General features: G+C 46.1%; 1 protein-coding gene across 1 annotated transcript in view; it reads left to right on the top strand.

The window, feature by feature from the left end:
- The window catches only part of CIB1 (calcium and integrin binding 1), a 143,331-nt gene that overhangs the window by 101,205 nt on the left and 25,405 nt on the right, over positions 1–16,721 (top strand). The window contains exons 4-5 of the mRNA XM_078683248.1: positions 886–1,039; positions 1,197–1,315. Of these exons, the coding sequence (XP_078539374.1) occupies positions 886–1,039; positions 1,197–1,315 (273 nt within the window). The remainder of the gene's footprint in view (positions 1–885; positions 1,040–1,196; positions 1,316–16,721) is intronic.

The raw sequence follows: 16,721 nt of genomic DNA, 5'->3' as shown, positions 1-16,721 counted from the left end.
CTATCTCCCCATGTAGCTTTCTTGGTTTTGACTACCTTCAGAAGGTTGGCATTTGCAGATCTGAGTGTACGGAGTGGTCGATAAGGCAATGTGAGATATGTATGTTATGGCAATGTGAGAGGAGGTACAGAGAGATACTTGGAACCGAGTGGGATGAAGCTTTAGAGTAGAGTTGGGGTTACTGATACTTTGTAAATTAAAGAATATTCGGTTGCCATTGGCAAGTGGGGCAGGTGATCTAGACACTGAGATAGGCAGTGCTCTCGTTGTGTGAGTTTACTGTGGGCTCTGGTCAAACATTTTGTGTGTTGATTTCGTAAGAGGAATGCAGGCGCCATGTGTAGCGCCCTGTGATTGATGTAGCAGTGTTTGACCTGGGAGGCAGTACATTTGGAGACTATCAAACATGGGGAAGTTTTCTTGCAAATAGCCTGGCTGCATCATTTTTTCGTTTCTTGAAGTTGCATGTTTTTAAGGTCTGGGAAAGTATATTATAGCTATCCAATTTGTAGATTTCTAGGATGAGATTAGCAGTTTAGAAGCAGCAGAGTGAGAGTATGAGTCTGCTTTTCCTGATGATTTTGAGGGAGCATGTTCACACTAGAGGTTCGTTCCAGTCAAAACTGAGCACTATGTTACCATGTGTTTTGCAATCCCGTGAAGGCGAAAGAGTTTTATCCACGCTACATCTGTAATGCTTCATTTCACTTGTGAGCAGAACGTGTCAAATCTTGGGTAGTTTGAAAGTAAAAATTCAAGGACGAGAATACAGGATTCGCTGTGTCATTGGAAGAGGCAAAACGGTACCATCGCCACTCAATCAAGAAGATAAAGTGAACAAGCTTAATTGCTGAGCCTACACATGCAATATTTTTCTGCTTACAGGCAAACCCGTTCCGTGACCGCATTTGCCATGTATTTTCAACGTCTGAAAACCGTGACGGCAGCATGTCCTTCGAAGATTTTCTTGACATGCTGAGTGCTTTCAGTGATTCTGCTATTCCTGATATTAAGTCCCACTATGCATTTCAAATTTTTGGTGAGCGCATGTTTTTCTAAACTCTACTACTTTATTGACATTTAATCCATATTGCAACATTAGAAAATCAAGCTTGTCATGGTTTTTGATATGTCTCTCATATGACTGGAAAATGTATCCAGTCCAATCCTAAGGACATTTACTTTTTCCTTTCAAGACTTTGATGGTGATGGAACCCTGGACAAAATGGATTTAGAAAAACTGGTGAACCGCTTGACAGGAGATGCCAACGATACCAAACTGAGTGAATCTGAAATGATCCAGCTAATTCAAAATGTAAGGCCTTTGAATTAGCATGTTTTTCACAGTTCGTAGGATGCATGCATTCTATCCATGTTTGTGTGTCTATAGCACATAAAAGTCATCCATGCCACGAGTATGCCATTTGTAAGACATAAGAACCTTTAGACAAGGGGTGTTTGCTGGTCAATTTTGTTAAACTTTCCCGTCATTCTTTTTTTTCTGGTCTTCTAACATTTTCTTGAACCTATGCATATAGAGTTGGGACATGCTGGTAAATGTTTGTTCTGATGGATACATATTCCAGCATATAATTCTCCTTATAAATATCCCCCAAGTGTCGATCTGTAAAAAAAATTCCCAAGCAATAGGTCTCTAGCATCACCAGGTGGTGCCTCCCCGCTCAAGTGACTCCAGTCACACAGGATGTAAGGATATTGGAGCATATACAGTGGCAATCAAAGTACTGACGTAATTTGCTGTTTCTTCGCTTCTCATTAATGCTGGTCAGGAGCTCTTCTTAGTGTTTCACAATGAAATCCTTAGATTTTCAATAGTAGCTGGGTCAAATGTCTCCCCAAGGGTTTCTGGATTTTTACCATATTGCAGATGACGCAAGAAAAGTTGATGTTTGCAAGTGATGTCTGTGTTCTGAATGTAACACCTGTGGTTCCTTTCCTTTTGTGGAACCGAAGGGCATTGGAGAGCAGGAGACCATAATATTTCTGGTTGCGGCCTGCAGGGAGAAGCTGATGCATTCTTATTTCTCTACAGATATGTCTCTAGATAGGGAACAATCTCCCAAAAGATCTTTCCTCGAGAAACACAAATTGCTTTTAGAAGGAGAAATCCTTTTCTTTCTCCTGGACTGTTCAGAGTCTCAGCTCTATTCCCTGACCCCAGACCCTTTATTGACCTCTGTACCAATTCTGAAATTGGAGAATATGAAGTAAGTTTTCCCCCTCCATCGGCCGATTCTGCACAGTTTGAAGCCTATGCTTAATATCTTTAGAACAGCTCAGTTGTTCTTTTGAACACTCCCCAAGGGTGAATCCGTTTCTGCAGATTGGAAATTCAGGTGGTCCTGGCCTCAGTTCCTCCCGCTTCTTCTCCTCTAGAGGCTCTGGCCTTGGCGCTGTATCAGAATAGATTTAAGTCACCCTTAACGCCTGAAACCATGCCTTCAGCATCTTCTTCCTTTGAGCTGTACTTGAGGCCACCTCCCTTAATTTAAAATGGTGGAGATTCTCAGTATTGCTGAGGAGAAGGTGCATTCTAATTTTGTTGATATAACTTAATCAAACATGGCCTAAGCACAGAGATGCACATGCATGAAGGAATGATGTCTTCAGCTTTAGTATCCTCGCCACTTTCACCTCTAACAGCTTAGCCCTTCGCATTGTCAACACCGCATGTCTTCTAGACCTCTGAGTCCGTCCCCTGTGGAAGCTGATAAACTGATTGTGTTGGGACAGGAATATCCACTACATGATGAACAGGTGTGTACCACTTCCCCGAAGGCCTGACTGCATATGAAACTGGTATCCAGACTTTTTGTTTGGCCCAGCAACCACACACATCGATCATGTGTGCAGAAGCCTCGCCCTTTCCATGGTAACATAAGGGTCTAGAACCTATTGATCTTGCAGCTGGTTATGGATCATTACTTGTTATAGGTGACACAAGGAGTAGCCCTATAAAAAGGACTTTCAGGTGAAAGAAGCTGTGCAGCTGCACTCATTATATCCAGTGTATTTGCTGTAGTTCAGGGGACTCTAGAGTGCTCCTTGGCACTCAGCCTGATAGCGGTGGACATTTGCTAAGGTGACCCAGATGCCCTCATGCACAACCCTATAACTGCCTCAGGGTGTGTGTTGGAAGCAGGTATCAGTGAGCGGAAATTTCCTGAAATGAGGGATACATGTGCTTGCAGGACTATGGTTGAGACGAAGTATCTCAAACCCAAGGAGGTTCTCCATGATGCCAACGACACAGGGTTGGTAGTCAGTGGAGACGACATGGAGTACCTGATAGCTAGAGTTGATGTTGAAATCCAGGCGTGAGAGCGACACAGGGTGCTGGATAACTCTTGAGCAATGATTTGATTTCCCCTGGTTTAGTACCAGGACCAAAAGCCTGCATGGTGTGTACTAGGTCAAGCGTACAGGCTGCACTTTAGTTTCACAAAGACACTGGGACCATCCTAGATGTGCAGGACCAGTGAGCAGATCATAGGCAGATTCTGTGATGGTACGGGCTGTGCCGCCTATTGGCCATGCACCACAGGGAAAGGAGGATTAGGCACCCAAACTGGACCAGGTTTTGGAGTCCGGATCCCTGCCAGAGGTTGTTGTTGCTGGAATACCTACCCATGTGGAGTCTACCAGACACAAGTTGAGTGCTCTACATTTGTAAGACTTTGGAAGGAAAATCAAGAACAGGTCGAGAAGGAAGTGGTTGTAATACATTATGTTGGCTGGGAGAAAGAACTGCTGTATAGTGAGCTTGTGCACCCTAAATCAGGTGGTTAAAAAAAGGTTAGTGATTCACCTAGTACATAGGGATTTCCTGTTGTTTTTGGCCCATGGAGTGCCTTTAGTGGATCACTTGAGCATAAAAAAGAGCTAGGATAGATTAGACCAGTGATGCGCCGGGATACATAGAGGTTCTGTCACCCTTGTTGTAATTGCGAGTGAGTGGTAAGAAGGGAGGTAAGACCACAACACTGTTAGTACCACTGCTAGTGGTAGGTGTTTCATTCTAGCTGGTCAACATTAACATCAACGACTCAATTGACTGCCGTTCTGCATCAGGCAACAAGTACATCTTCTTTGTGGTGGATTATGTCTCCTGGTATCCAGAGGCAGTACCACTAAGGATCACAACTGCTATGTGTTGAAGCCAGAGCACCCGCCGAGATAATGTTAATAGTTGAATTTCCTAGGACTGTGATTTCCGACCTGGGATCAAACTTTATCTATTCTTACATGAAAGAGATATGGGATCAAACTGGTGTGACCTACCAGCAAACCAGTGGGTTGGTGTAAAGGTTTAACAAGACATTTTAGAGCATGATAGACACTCTTGCAGAGAACATTAGATGGAAGTGGGATCTTCTCCAGCCATGCCTCTTATTTGCCTACAAAGTCATTTCTCAGAAAGGAGATTCAGTCCGTTTAGACTTCTGATTTGGCATCCAGTGCATAACCTGCTTACCTTAGTTGGAGACAATTAAGAAAAAACTCAAGTCACCCCAAAAAAATGTGGCAGGCTATGTGATGGTCTGTCTACTACAGATCCTCCACCCCCACAAGACCACAACTCCAAGCCCCCTCCGCTAATGGGAGTAGTTCTGCTGTCATTTTGCTGCAGTTTCTCCCACCACCCGCCCCTTTAAGTGGGCACCTCCTCCCACATCGCTGTACACGTGTGGGCGTTCCCGGGGCAAAGCGCCGGCCCAAGCCCGGGCCCATCAGAGCCCTGAGGAGGCTGGGCTACCCCTCTTTGGCCGCAGCCTTCGTGTAAGTCACCTACATTGCCTCCTCGCTCTTCCTTTGCAGCGCCTACGCCAAGCATCTGGCCTTCAGCCTTCCTGGCACCTCTGCTTTCCTTGGCTCCTTTCCCTCCTGCAACGTGCCCCTGGCAGCCTGTCCGGCTAAGCATGCCCTCTCTGGGGAATGGGGCTTGCCCCATTCCCGGGCAGGCCCAGCCTGCCTCTGCCCCCGGTCCCGCCTCCTGCCTGCAGCTCCACAGGCGCACCCCCAATACCCCATGGGTAAGAGGTCCCCTGCGATTTGCCTCCTGTCCCCCCCCCCCCACCTTTTTGGTACCTTCGCCCATGGAGGCCACTGACACGGCCTCCCTCCTCCTCCCCACCGCATGGAGACCGCAGCGCCACCATGCAGTGGGCGCGTGCAGAGGGCATGCCGCGTGAGCGCCACGACCCCAACCAGCACCACGACCCCAACCAGCACCACGACCCCAACCAGCACCACGACCCCAACCAGCACCACGACCCCAACCAGCACCACGACCCCAACCAGCACCACGACCCCAACCAGGGCCAGTACCCCAACCCCCACGGACTGCCACAGTTTCACCTTTTTTTTTTAAACACTTTATTTATTATTTTCCAAATAATAAGCCAAAGATGCATCATGAGTTACATATTATAGCAGATGAATAACAACAAAAGAGAAGAGGAGGAAACACAAATCACATATCAAACTACATCATGGTGCTAAGGCGCTGCAAATCGTGTAATGTAGCACTAACTGTACAATAATACTAAATGGTACTAAGTGAGAAATAATGAAAAAGGAAAGAGGATGTAATAAAAGAATAAAGGCCTCTACAGTCACACTGACACATCTTCTTATCCGCTACGACCAAATAATCAGTATAATCCAGGAAACCGCACAAAAGGTCATCAATAACTGAAAAATATAAATGCATGTATTATAGACATGCACAACTTCAGCCTACTCCCACCGGGACTATGTGTCTCTCCAACTGAGACTGCTGATCAGCCGTGATCTTAGCAATGTAGGAGCGGTATGGCCCCCAAATATCAATAGGGCGGGATGGCCCAGGGACCATTGTCGAGTATTCGACGCAATTAATATTGCAAAAAGCCATGCTCCTTAGCCAGGCCTTCAGACTCGGGGCCGTTTAGCACACCAGAGTAACGCAACCTCCCTTTTTGCCAACAGGAATCCTAATGCTGCAAGTTTGCCAACAGTGCGTGGGAAGTTGGATACATAACCCAGCAACGCTATTTCCGGGGTGGGGATCAGGTTCAGTCCTAGCATATCGCCGAAGGTGTGGTGTACCGGAAACCAATAGTCATGTAAACAAGGACAGGTCCAAGATAGGTGGACGAAGTTGGCGTAGGGGGCCTTGCACTTGGGAAACTGATGGAAGTGACTAGAGTCAATTTTGTGAGAAAGTGCTGGAGTGTGATAAAGTCTACGGAGGAATTTAAAGTGGATGAGTTTATGCCTGCTGTTTATAGACCCTTCCCTCGTGGCTTTGCAGCACTGTGCCCATTGCTCGTCCGATATAGGCTTGCCCAGATCCTCCTCCCACGCAGTGCGAACCTTGGTGTCTAGAGCGGGAAGTGAGGCACTGCATAACCTATATAATTTAGAGACCAGGTGCGTTACCAGTGGGTGTTGGATGATAAGTGTGAGAGGGGGGGGGCATCCTCAGGAGAGAGTGGGAATGTGGGAAACACAGCTCGCAGCATGGATCACAGTCTGGTCAAAACAAAGGAGTCCATGAATGAGCGATCAGAAAATCGGTGGTCTTCAGATGTAGAAAATGTGTGCCCTTCAGGGAAAAGGTCACCAATGGTGCGGATGTTAAACTTGGTCAGGGTGTCCTTGACCACTGCCTCCTCGGTAATCGGGAGCCAATATGCATTGGGCAGTGGAAGGGCAGGAGAATACAGTTGGTCCAGGCACAGGAGCCTGCGCACTCTATCCCAGGCCCAACAGGTAGAGGACACCGTCTGTATGTCTTGCGGGTCTCGGGGGAAACCGTTAGGAAGAACAGTGGAGAGCGATCCAGGCAGGACCATGTCCGCCTCGGGTTTTAAATATAGAATGCGGGCATCCGGGTGGAACCAAGAATATGCAAACGAGCATTGTGCAACTAAAAAATATAAGTAAAAATCAGGAACGCCAAAACCACCCCTTTCATATGGGAGGGTAAGTACCCGTTAGGACACCCTCGGATTTTTGTTACCCCAAACCAACCGCAACAACATGGAGCGCAATTGGGAAAAGAAAATCTTGGTGAGAGGAATTGGGATGTTATTAAAAAGATATAAAAAATAAGGAAGTGCAATCATTTTGATTATGGCAATTCTCCCAGCCATGGACAGCGGGAGGCGGATCCACCGTTCAATCTGGCCCTCTAAAAAATCCATCGCACTGCCATAGTTTAGACCACCGTTTCACCTTCGATTAACTTCGAGCTATAACACCCAATGCCACGACAACACCAACTGTACACATGTCTCCCCTAGGACCACCAATGGCCCTTTCTACTGCTGTAACTTCCGCTTCACCTGCGTCACCGAGGATATCACCCACACCTCTCCAATCAGCCACACCGCTTCGCACACACCCACCAACAAAGCCGACACCAACACCTCCGGAAAGATCAAATACCTGCTGATCAATGCACGCTCACTCGGGGAAAATACGCCACAAAAAGCTGGGACGCCATCACGACCCATGCCCCGGGGGCAGTTTTCATCTTCTTAATAAATAGGATCCTCCTGGCTACACTTAATAGCTAGCCCAGATCCGTCACCAGTTTTTAATAGTAACCAAATCACCTGGAATAAATTATTTTATAGGTAGTATTTGGCGACTTTTTAAATTTACACTGAACCCTCACACAAACAACCAGCTCCGATGCAGACGTTGTAGCACACCAGGGAGGCACTCGGCTTCCATGGTGGGGACCCAATGATGAAGCATGTCACCAACCAGGCTGGTGAGTGAGGTCCTTAAAATAAACATATGTGTGTTTCTTTTATGAATTTTTTAGGTAGCTACTCTTCTGTTGTTTTTGTAGATTTAACTGGGGGACTAAGAGTGCTACTCTCCCTCACTCTCTAGTTGTTCTGATTAACCTCGAACTCAAGCAGCTTGTCACCGATCCCACCCACACCGTAGGACACACGCTCGACCCCCATCTTCTCAGCCAGAAACAAAGTAACATACACCCACACCAATGAGCTCACCTGGACGGATCACCACTGCGTCAAAGGTAACAGAACAACGATGGACAATCTCCATCAACTCCTGCTTACCCACCACCTCCGAAGACACAGAACAAGCCGTGGAAAACATTGCAAACGGGATGAGGGCATACGCTGACAAAGGTACTACAACCCATCTGATTCACAGCAGAACTCAAAACCCAGAAACGTGACTGCAGAAAGAAGGAAAGACAATGGCGTAGCGATAAGACCCTCGATGACCGGAACCAATTCAGAGATGCCCTCAACCGTTACCACCACCTCCTGAAAAACTTCAGAAGACTGGCTTAGCCACCCGCATCAATGACCGCTCCAACACCAGCAAGGAACTGTTCAACACAGTCAAGAACTTCACCTACCAAAATAACCATCACACCCTCAGAAGCCCTGTCGGACACCCTCTCTGACTTTTTCCACAACAAAATCAACACCATCTACCAAGACTTCGCACATCAACCCCACCCAACCCCCCCACCGAGGAAATCAATCTTCCCATGCCATCTGACCCACACCAGCTCACGGAACATCTTTACCAAGAAGGAAACTGCATCCATCATGAGATCCATCCACTCCGGAGCTTCCCCAGACACTTGCCCCGATCACACTTTTAACCTCCGCAATCAACCCATTCAGCAAAGATCTCACCAATGTCCTCAACTTCCCGATCGCTACAGCCCACTTCCCTCTGAAATAGAAACATGCAGACATGAAGATCTTGCTGAAGAAACCATCCGCGGACCTAGAAGTACTCAAAAACTATCAACCCATCACCCTGATCCCCTTCCCAAACAAAGTCATCAAGAAAGCTATCAACATCCAGCTAACCAGACATCTGGAGAACCACAACCATCATCTGAACCTCTCCCAAACCTGCTTCTGAGCAAATCACAGCACAGAGATAGCTCTAATCTCAGCCACGGTCGGCATCAGAGTACTACTAGACCACGGAGAAACAGCAGCCCTTATCCACCTCGACCACTCAGCAGCCTTCGACACAGTATCCTGCACCACATTGATCAACAGACTATCAGATTGGAATGCAAGGAGCTGCCCTCGAGTGGATCGCTTCCTACCTCAAAAAAAGGATGCAGAAGATCATCCCTCCCTATTCCTCGCTCTCTAAGAACATCACCCGCGGTGTACCTCAAGGCTTATCCCTCAGCACAACCCTCTTCAACATATACCTGACATCCCTGACCAACATCGCCAGGAGTCACAGACTCAACATCATCTCCTACGCTGACAACACCCACCTCATCCTCTTCCTGACAAATGACCCAATGACCATCAAAGACAGGTTCCAAAGATGCATGAAGGATGTGGCCATCTGAATGAACAACTGTCTCAAACTCAACACGGACAAGACAGAAGTCTCCTTTTCGGGAATGGAAAGGATACCCTATGGAACTAAGAAATAGAGGCCACCTGAGCTGGGACCTACCACCAAATCCACAGAAAACGCCAGCAACCTCTGCATCATCCGCAACAGCCAGCTATCCAAGAAGAAGCAGGTCAGTGCCGTCTACCACCCATGCTTCCTCACCCACCAAATGCTCAGGAAGGTCTTTAGGTGACTCCCGCCCAATACCAGTCAGACTGCCATGCAAGCCCTCATCACTAGCAGACTCAACTATGGCAACTCCCTCTACGTAGAAATCACCGCCCAACTCTTGAGGAAACTCCAGATCATACAGAACACAGCAGCCAAACTCCTCCTCGGCCTCCTCAGACTGACGCACCCATCACATCAGGAAATTCCATTGACTACCAGTAGAAAAGAGATGCCAGTTCAAGCTGCTCACCCACGCTTACAAGGCACTACACGAAGGAACAGTATACCTAAACAAACAAGGGAAGTTCTACCAACCTACCAGGGAACTCCATTCCAGATCCCTCTTCTAGTAGCTACCCATTATATCCATGGGACGAATAGCGAAGGCTGGTCCTTCTTCCACCTACCAGCTAAGACCTAGAACCCTCTGCACTCCAGAGCAGCACCGTCTACCAACAGTGCAGGAAGGACCTCAAGACCTGAATGTTCAACCAATCGGAACAGGCAGCGTGATCTCGAAGCAGTCCCCACAGCTCCTCAAGACCCTCACGGGTGAAGCAACTGCGCTATACAAACCATGATTGATTTATTGATTGATTGATGGCCTCAGGAAGTTGATGGTGCTGTACATGAGGAGGGGAAGAAAAGTTTTCAGGCAAACCAAGAAATGATGGAGTGGTATGAACAGAAAGCACACAGAGTATTTAGAGGTCAGGTGTTTGGGCTGAAGCCCATTTGCCATAAAGCTTTGGTAGAGAAGTATTGTCTGTATTGCAGAACAGTTCTGAGGTGAACTACTTGTTGGACACAGGTGAAAAGGTCTGTGTGGCATGTCTTGACAACATTTGCCATCTTAAGCAATTTGAGGGAGGATCACCGGAGGCAACTAGAACAGGTGTTGGTCATGATGCAGGTAGCAAAGCTGGCTATTTAAGCCAACTAGCGCCAGATAGGGCAGCCTTCTGTAGTCTACCATGGGCAGAGGGTCAATAATGGGATAACTTGCATGTTGGAAGCCAAGATCCAGTCTCTGTAGGAGTGGAAGGTTCCCACCATCCAGACATCCTGGATATTACAGAACATTTTTGCCAACTATAAGACCATAGTAGTGCCCTTGACATCCGTGTCCTCAGAGAAGCAGCCGAAAGAGTGAATTGGGCTCTGGAGTGTCATAAGGCCTTCACGGACCTGAAGGCAGCAGTATGCAATGCACCTGTGCTGAAGGCCCCTCTTCATTGTACAGACTGACACTTCACATAAACAAGTTAGAGTAGTATTTGCTTAACTGCATGTCAAAGTTAGAGAGTTCCAGTGGCTTGTATCAGTCACACACTGCTTACTAGTGAACAGAACCGGGCTGCCATTGAAAACGAATGCTTTCCAATAGCGTGGGTTCTGAGGAGGGCCTTGCTTAATGGTTGGCCACCAGACCGCTCACAAACCACTCAAGTGGCCAATGCAAGCTGTTGAGATCCATCTGCCTAGCTTGAACAAAAGACTGAGGTTCCTATGAGAAGCCTACTCCTCTTGCTCCCTCTCTGTCAATAGGTAATAGTATTCACACATTAGTCAGGGAGATTGAGGAAAAAGAGGGATGGGAGCAAGAGAAATACTTGGGTGCCAATAGTTCACTTCTTGGATTCAGAAAGGAAGGGGCAGGCTCCGTACAGGTGATGCTGCAGGAAATACAAATAAACATATCAATCCAAGTAAAGGAATAACAGAGTCATAAAGTATCACTGTAGTAAGATATTGCTTACGGAACTCCGTGATTGAAGGCTCCTTCATGAGTACCATATTGACCATGAAACAGGTGTACAACCCCAGGTCGCCACAGAAGGCTAGTCGCTATAGAGTTAAGTAACCAAGATTAACAAATGGCACCTACCCTGCCTCACCTCACTGACATGAGAAAATTGAAAATGGAAAAAACAAGAACGGTGCAAGGAGCAGACATGGAAACAAACTGCTCAAACCAAAAGTAATGCTAGTAAATAGGAAGTTGGTTGGACGCTTCTGCATGCTAGTTCTCAGTTTAAATACCACAGCTGCCTACAGGTGACTGGAAATAGTGGGCTAAACCAGGTAGTGAGTGCACAAACATGGTAGATGTCTAGATCGTGTTTTAAAATTTTCATAAGCCGGTTCTCCAACACTTCATTAAAGCTTTGGTTTCAGTTCTTTCCTGGTACCCCTGGAAACTAGGTCTCTTTCTTCGTGCTGCCTGGTTCCTGCCGTGATGTTTAACCCAATCTCTTTCTAAGATGTAAGGACCTCCCTACTTCACATTTTGGACACTATCTAATTGGAAGGCCTGGATTTCTCTTTAGAGCATAAAGCTGGAACACAATATGGGAAAGCAAATGAACTTTCCAGCGGCTTTCGACAATCTGACACCCAGACTTCTCTGAGAGTGGAGTAGGGTTCCAGGTAGTCTGTCTGTTGGGTTTGGAATACCTTCTGCATGATAAACTGGCATGTACCCTTACCCTGAGTAACCGATTGCATGTGAAACTGGTATCCTTTTGTTTGTCAATGCAGCCCCACTAATTACACTAATCCAGACCGGTTTTGTGATCTCGAGGGGTACAGCAAACATGCTTTCATAGCTAGCATCGGACTATAGTCCATGTCTCGGTTTACTCACATAAATTGATGGCAACAGTGTAATGACTTTTGTGAATCATTAGTTATGAACATACTTTTTTCTGAGGCAAAGAAGTGTGCAGCTTGCTGATCCCACTTGTGTTTCATGTAGCTTTAATGTGAGCCCCAACTCTTTGCAGGAGCAATAAGAGTGCCTGCCATCACCACTTGTGTAAAGTCTAGCTTTAGTATAAACCACAAACCCTTGCAATGACATTCTGAGTGTGCCAGGTGCATGCATGTTTGGTAAATGTGTGTCACATGTGTGATAGCAAAACCCTGTCTATTGTGATCATTTTGTCTGACCCTATTTTATCCTCGCACAAAATGGAGTGTACAAAGTGCTTCCGCAGATGATGGAAGTGCATTAAGTGTATTCCTGTATGACAAAACAACTCTGAGACTATGCTCATGGAACATCAATGGGCTGAACAGTAAGGTAGTTGGTGCTGAATTTCTCGCATGCTTAAAAACCTTCGACATTGTCCTTTTGCAGGAAACATGGTCAGAGGATCAATATCTACTACAGGGGTACATTTGCTTCCAAGCTCCGGCACTGAGAAAATCGAAATATGGTCACCTATCCGGGGGCCTAGCCACCTACATCGCCATAACAAAATGTTATATAGCACAAGAAATTCAATCTCCACTGCCATCAGTAAACTAAATCAAAATCTACCTAAATCTCAATGGCCATAGAGGCGAGGTGCTAGTGGTCAACACATATATAAATCCGAGACGGAAAAAACAAGAGTCAAAACAATTCATCGATTAACTGCTCACTATCTTTAGCTCTTGGAATACCACCAACCTCATCCTCTCCGGGGATTTAAACCAGCAAATCCTAGGCACATCATCAAACGACGACATGCAGGCTTAGTCATCCTACTGGAATATACCACCTGAAAATAAAGGCAATTATGGCAGACCAACCAAGCTAGGGAAAGAGCTGCTAGAAGATCTGGAGCACATCAATCTAAGATTTACTGACGACTCCCCTCCGGCCGCTACATTCTACTCGGAAACTGTAACTCCAACATAGATTACACTTTAGTCTCCCTTTCAGTCTTCCAATACATATCAGGATTTCGCTTAGGAGACAAAGGGGACAGCGATCACCGGCCCCAGGAAGTCTCAATCCAAGTATTTCCGCACAAACTGACACTTAATCCAGTGGGCAGGCATGCATGCCACACAATAAACTTAAAATTCCGGGGAGGTGCTCCTGGCTGCAAAAACACTGCTACGTGATCATACAAATTTCAGTGCCACCTCGATCAGTTCATGGGAATCCTTCACAGTTACACTTGCAAGTTCCTTTTCGACCATAGCCAGATATACCCCTTCAAGTGATCCAACAGTTGAGGGGAGGGCTACGAGAGCACAGCGAACTGAACTAAAATTGCTCAAAAAATCTGGTATTAAAACTCTCAGAGCGCTGATGCTTTACCCTGGGTATGTGGGCCTAAACCATCAACTCCGCCAAAGGAAAACCAAAACCAAAAAACTCAAGTGGGATATCAAAAGGTCCAACGAAATTGCATTCTGGGCAAAACTCTGCCATGACTCCTAAGCGACCAACAGCACATGTTTCTGGGCCACCTTCAACCAAATTTTACAGCCTGCACAGGGAGGGCTTATATTGTATATCACAGAACTCATGGATAACTTTTCTAGAATCCCACTTCAGTCAGCAAACATCTAGTCAACAAGCAATTCTGGATAACCAACTGATCCACCAAATACAACCTGAAACGAACCCAGAGGAAGAGGCAAAGGGAAACAAAGTGTTAAATTAAAAAAACTAATCTCAAAAGGAAGGAGAGAAGGGGCTCAGGGCCTAACGGGATTTCACCAGCTCTCTTTAAACTAGATCCCTGAGTACTGGTCAGAAATATTGGCGCTCCTCTTTCACACCGTCAGCTAGTCCGGACTTCATGAAAGGGATCCATAATTTCTCCAATTTTCAAGGCCGGCGGTAAAACCTCACCACAAAACTATCGTCTGATTGCACTATTAGACATAGAGGCAAAATATTTTGCTGGCACCTTACTCGCAGAGCACCAGGACTGGGCTAAAGAGAAGGAAGTAATCCACTCTCACCAAACGGGGTTTGTCAAAGATACAGGAACATCAACCAACATACTAACTATGTCACTGCTTATTGACAAGGTGAAATTATCCAACCAGGGGATCCACTTTTGTTTCATCGACTTCAAGGCAGCCTTCGACAATGTCAACCGTGCAAGACTGTGGAGAAAGTTGGCCTCCTGGGGAATTCTGTCATCTTTTAATACACCTCCAATCCAATACATGGATACAGGTAAAACTAGGAACTGGCGCCCATCTTTCAAATGTGCATACCAACCAACAAAGGGCTTAAACAGGGATGCGTGCTTGAGCCAATGCTCTTTAACCTGTATACAGCGGATATGACATCAGTCCTAGGCACCTGAAAAGCGCATGCCCCACGGCTTGTAGGCACAGCTATCTCCAGTATCTTGTACGCCGATGATGTTGTCCTTAAAAGCCAAACTCAAGTCTGCTTGCAAAGCTTGCTCAGGAAAATGCATGAGTATGCCACGGAAAACCACTTAGAAGTGAACATCAATAAAACTATTTTTTTTACAATAAACGGCAGACGACAGACCCACTCTTGGTACTTGGAAAAAACTCCAATCGCGAGCACCCCTGCTTACAAATACCTAGGCGTAACCATCGATGAGGACCTATCTTCTCACCTCTCCTCCGGGTCACCCAAGCCAAAACCCACCCTCCATCACCTATGGCAGTGAGGCACTGAGAGGCAGGGACGCAAAACTGTTGGACACCACCATGACCAAGGCCTATAGAGTTATGTTTAGCCTTCCAACCTATGCCTCACCTGCACAGATACGTTTGGAGTTCGGCCTAACTAAACAACTCTTGGCAAGGCTCATACATAATGTGCTGGCACAAAATTAAGAACTCCCCACGGAACACGTTGAACCACCAGCTCTGGCAAGAATTCTCTAACATACCCAACTCACCTGCCAGAAAATACTTGGAGGTTTCACTTGCTACTACCGGGCTAGTCGGCCTGTGGGAAACTACCCACTCGCTCTTTAAGCAAGCAGTAAAAAAAGTAATTAAAAAAATCTTCCTTGTCGAAGACAAAGCGGCCTTTGTCTGCAGGAGACACGCCTGATGACTCTGAACAGTTACAAATCACTTGGGCCACAGTCCTACTTCAATCTGGGGTGCTCCAGGAAGACCAAAGAACAATTCTTAAAATACAGGCTTGGAATCCTGCCAGCCATCCTGCACCTTCCACCTTGGCAGAGGTAGAAATGGGGAAACATGCAGATTATGTGGGAATGGCACTGAAGAGATGGAACATGTAATCTGCTCCTGTACCGAACTAAAAGAGGTAAGGACAGGATTACTCCAAGCCCACTTTAATGAATGAGGGATTCAACCCAGAGACAGGCTGTGGTTTCATGATTTGACCCCAAGGACCCGCAGCTAAACTGGAAGCTAGTGAAATTCCTGTCACTTGTAGAATCAAAGCAAGGGAGTGCAGTGCTTCGCGTCAACCCAAGAACCACATAAGGTAGTTTTAATCCACATAATCGGGAACTTAGAGCACAGACCTTTGAACCCTTCCATAAGAACCTGAACAAAGGTGCCTTTTCATCAGAGACTTTTAAGCTTTTAAAAAATGCACTTCTCTTGTCTTATTACGTACGAAGTCTTTTTTACGTGTATTTTTCGTAATGGTTTTTATTAATCAAAATAAGTAAATTTGTAACTGATAGTATTTCTGTAGCTGGAGGCTAGGAGACCCAGACACATGAGTGAGGGAGAATGGAGACGGGCTACCAGCAGAAACATAGTGATGTCCTAGTTAGCAAAAATGCAGCTGACTAGTTCTTCCTGAGCATTGCCATTTGGAGATGGTTTACGAGAGGGGTAGTACAGCAATATCTTTTGTTCAAGGTGAGGAGTCTTCTAGGCTGGGCCAGCCATTTGTCTCCCTGATTACAGCTTCAAGAAGCTTAGGAGCCAGTATCATTGCTATCTGTTGTGTGAGTGTGTTGCAGGGATTCTGCTCCTACACAGAACTGTGCACAGAGACTTGGCCCTCAGTGAATCAGGGTGTGCCAAAACTCACCTTAGTACCCAAAATCCCCTACCAGACTAGCATCAGTGTCACATTGGCTCTTCCAAAATACCAATGATTAGACAACCCAGGACATGCGACTTAGGTTACCTCAGGCAATGTGGAAAAACATGAACACTCTTTTGTAATACTCTCATACCAGTCCAAAACAGGGAGTAAAAAGAGACACGTGCAAGTTTGAAATATTTACTTCTAACGCCGTGTTCTCATGCGCAGAATCTTAGCTAATACAAGCAGACATATTATTTGAAACAAGATTGTCAGCATAGTTACTATTCTATAAAATACAAAGGGAGAAAGCATGTTT

This window comes from Lissotriton helveticus, chromosome 3_1 (genome assembly GCF_964261635.1).
Source record: "Lissotriton helveticus chromosome 3_1, aLisHel1.1, whole genome shotgun sequence".
NCBI classification, from domain to species: Eukaryota; Metazoa; Chordata; class Amphibia; order Caudata; family Salamandridae; genus Lissotriton; species Lissotriton helveticus.
This window is presented reverse-complemented; position numbering and strand designations above follow the sequence as displayed.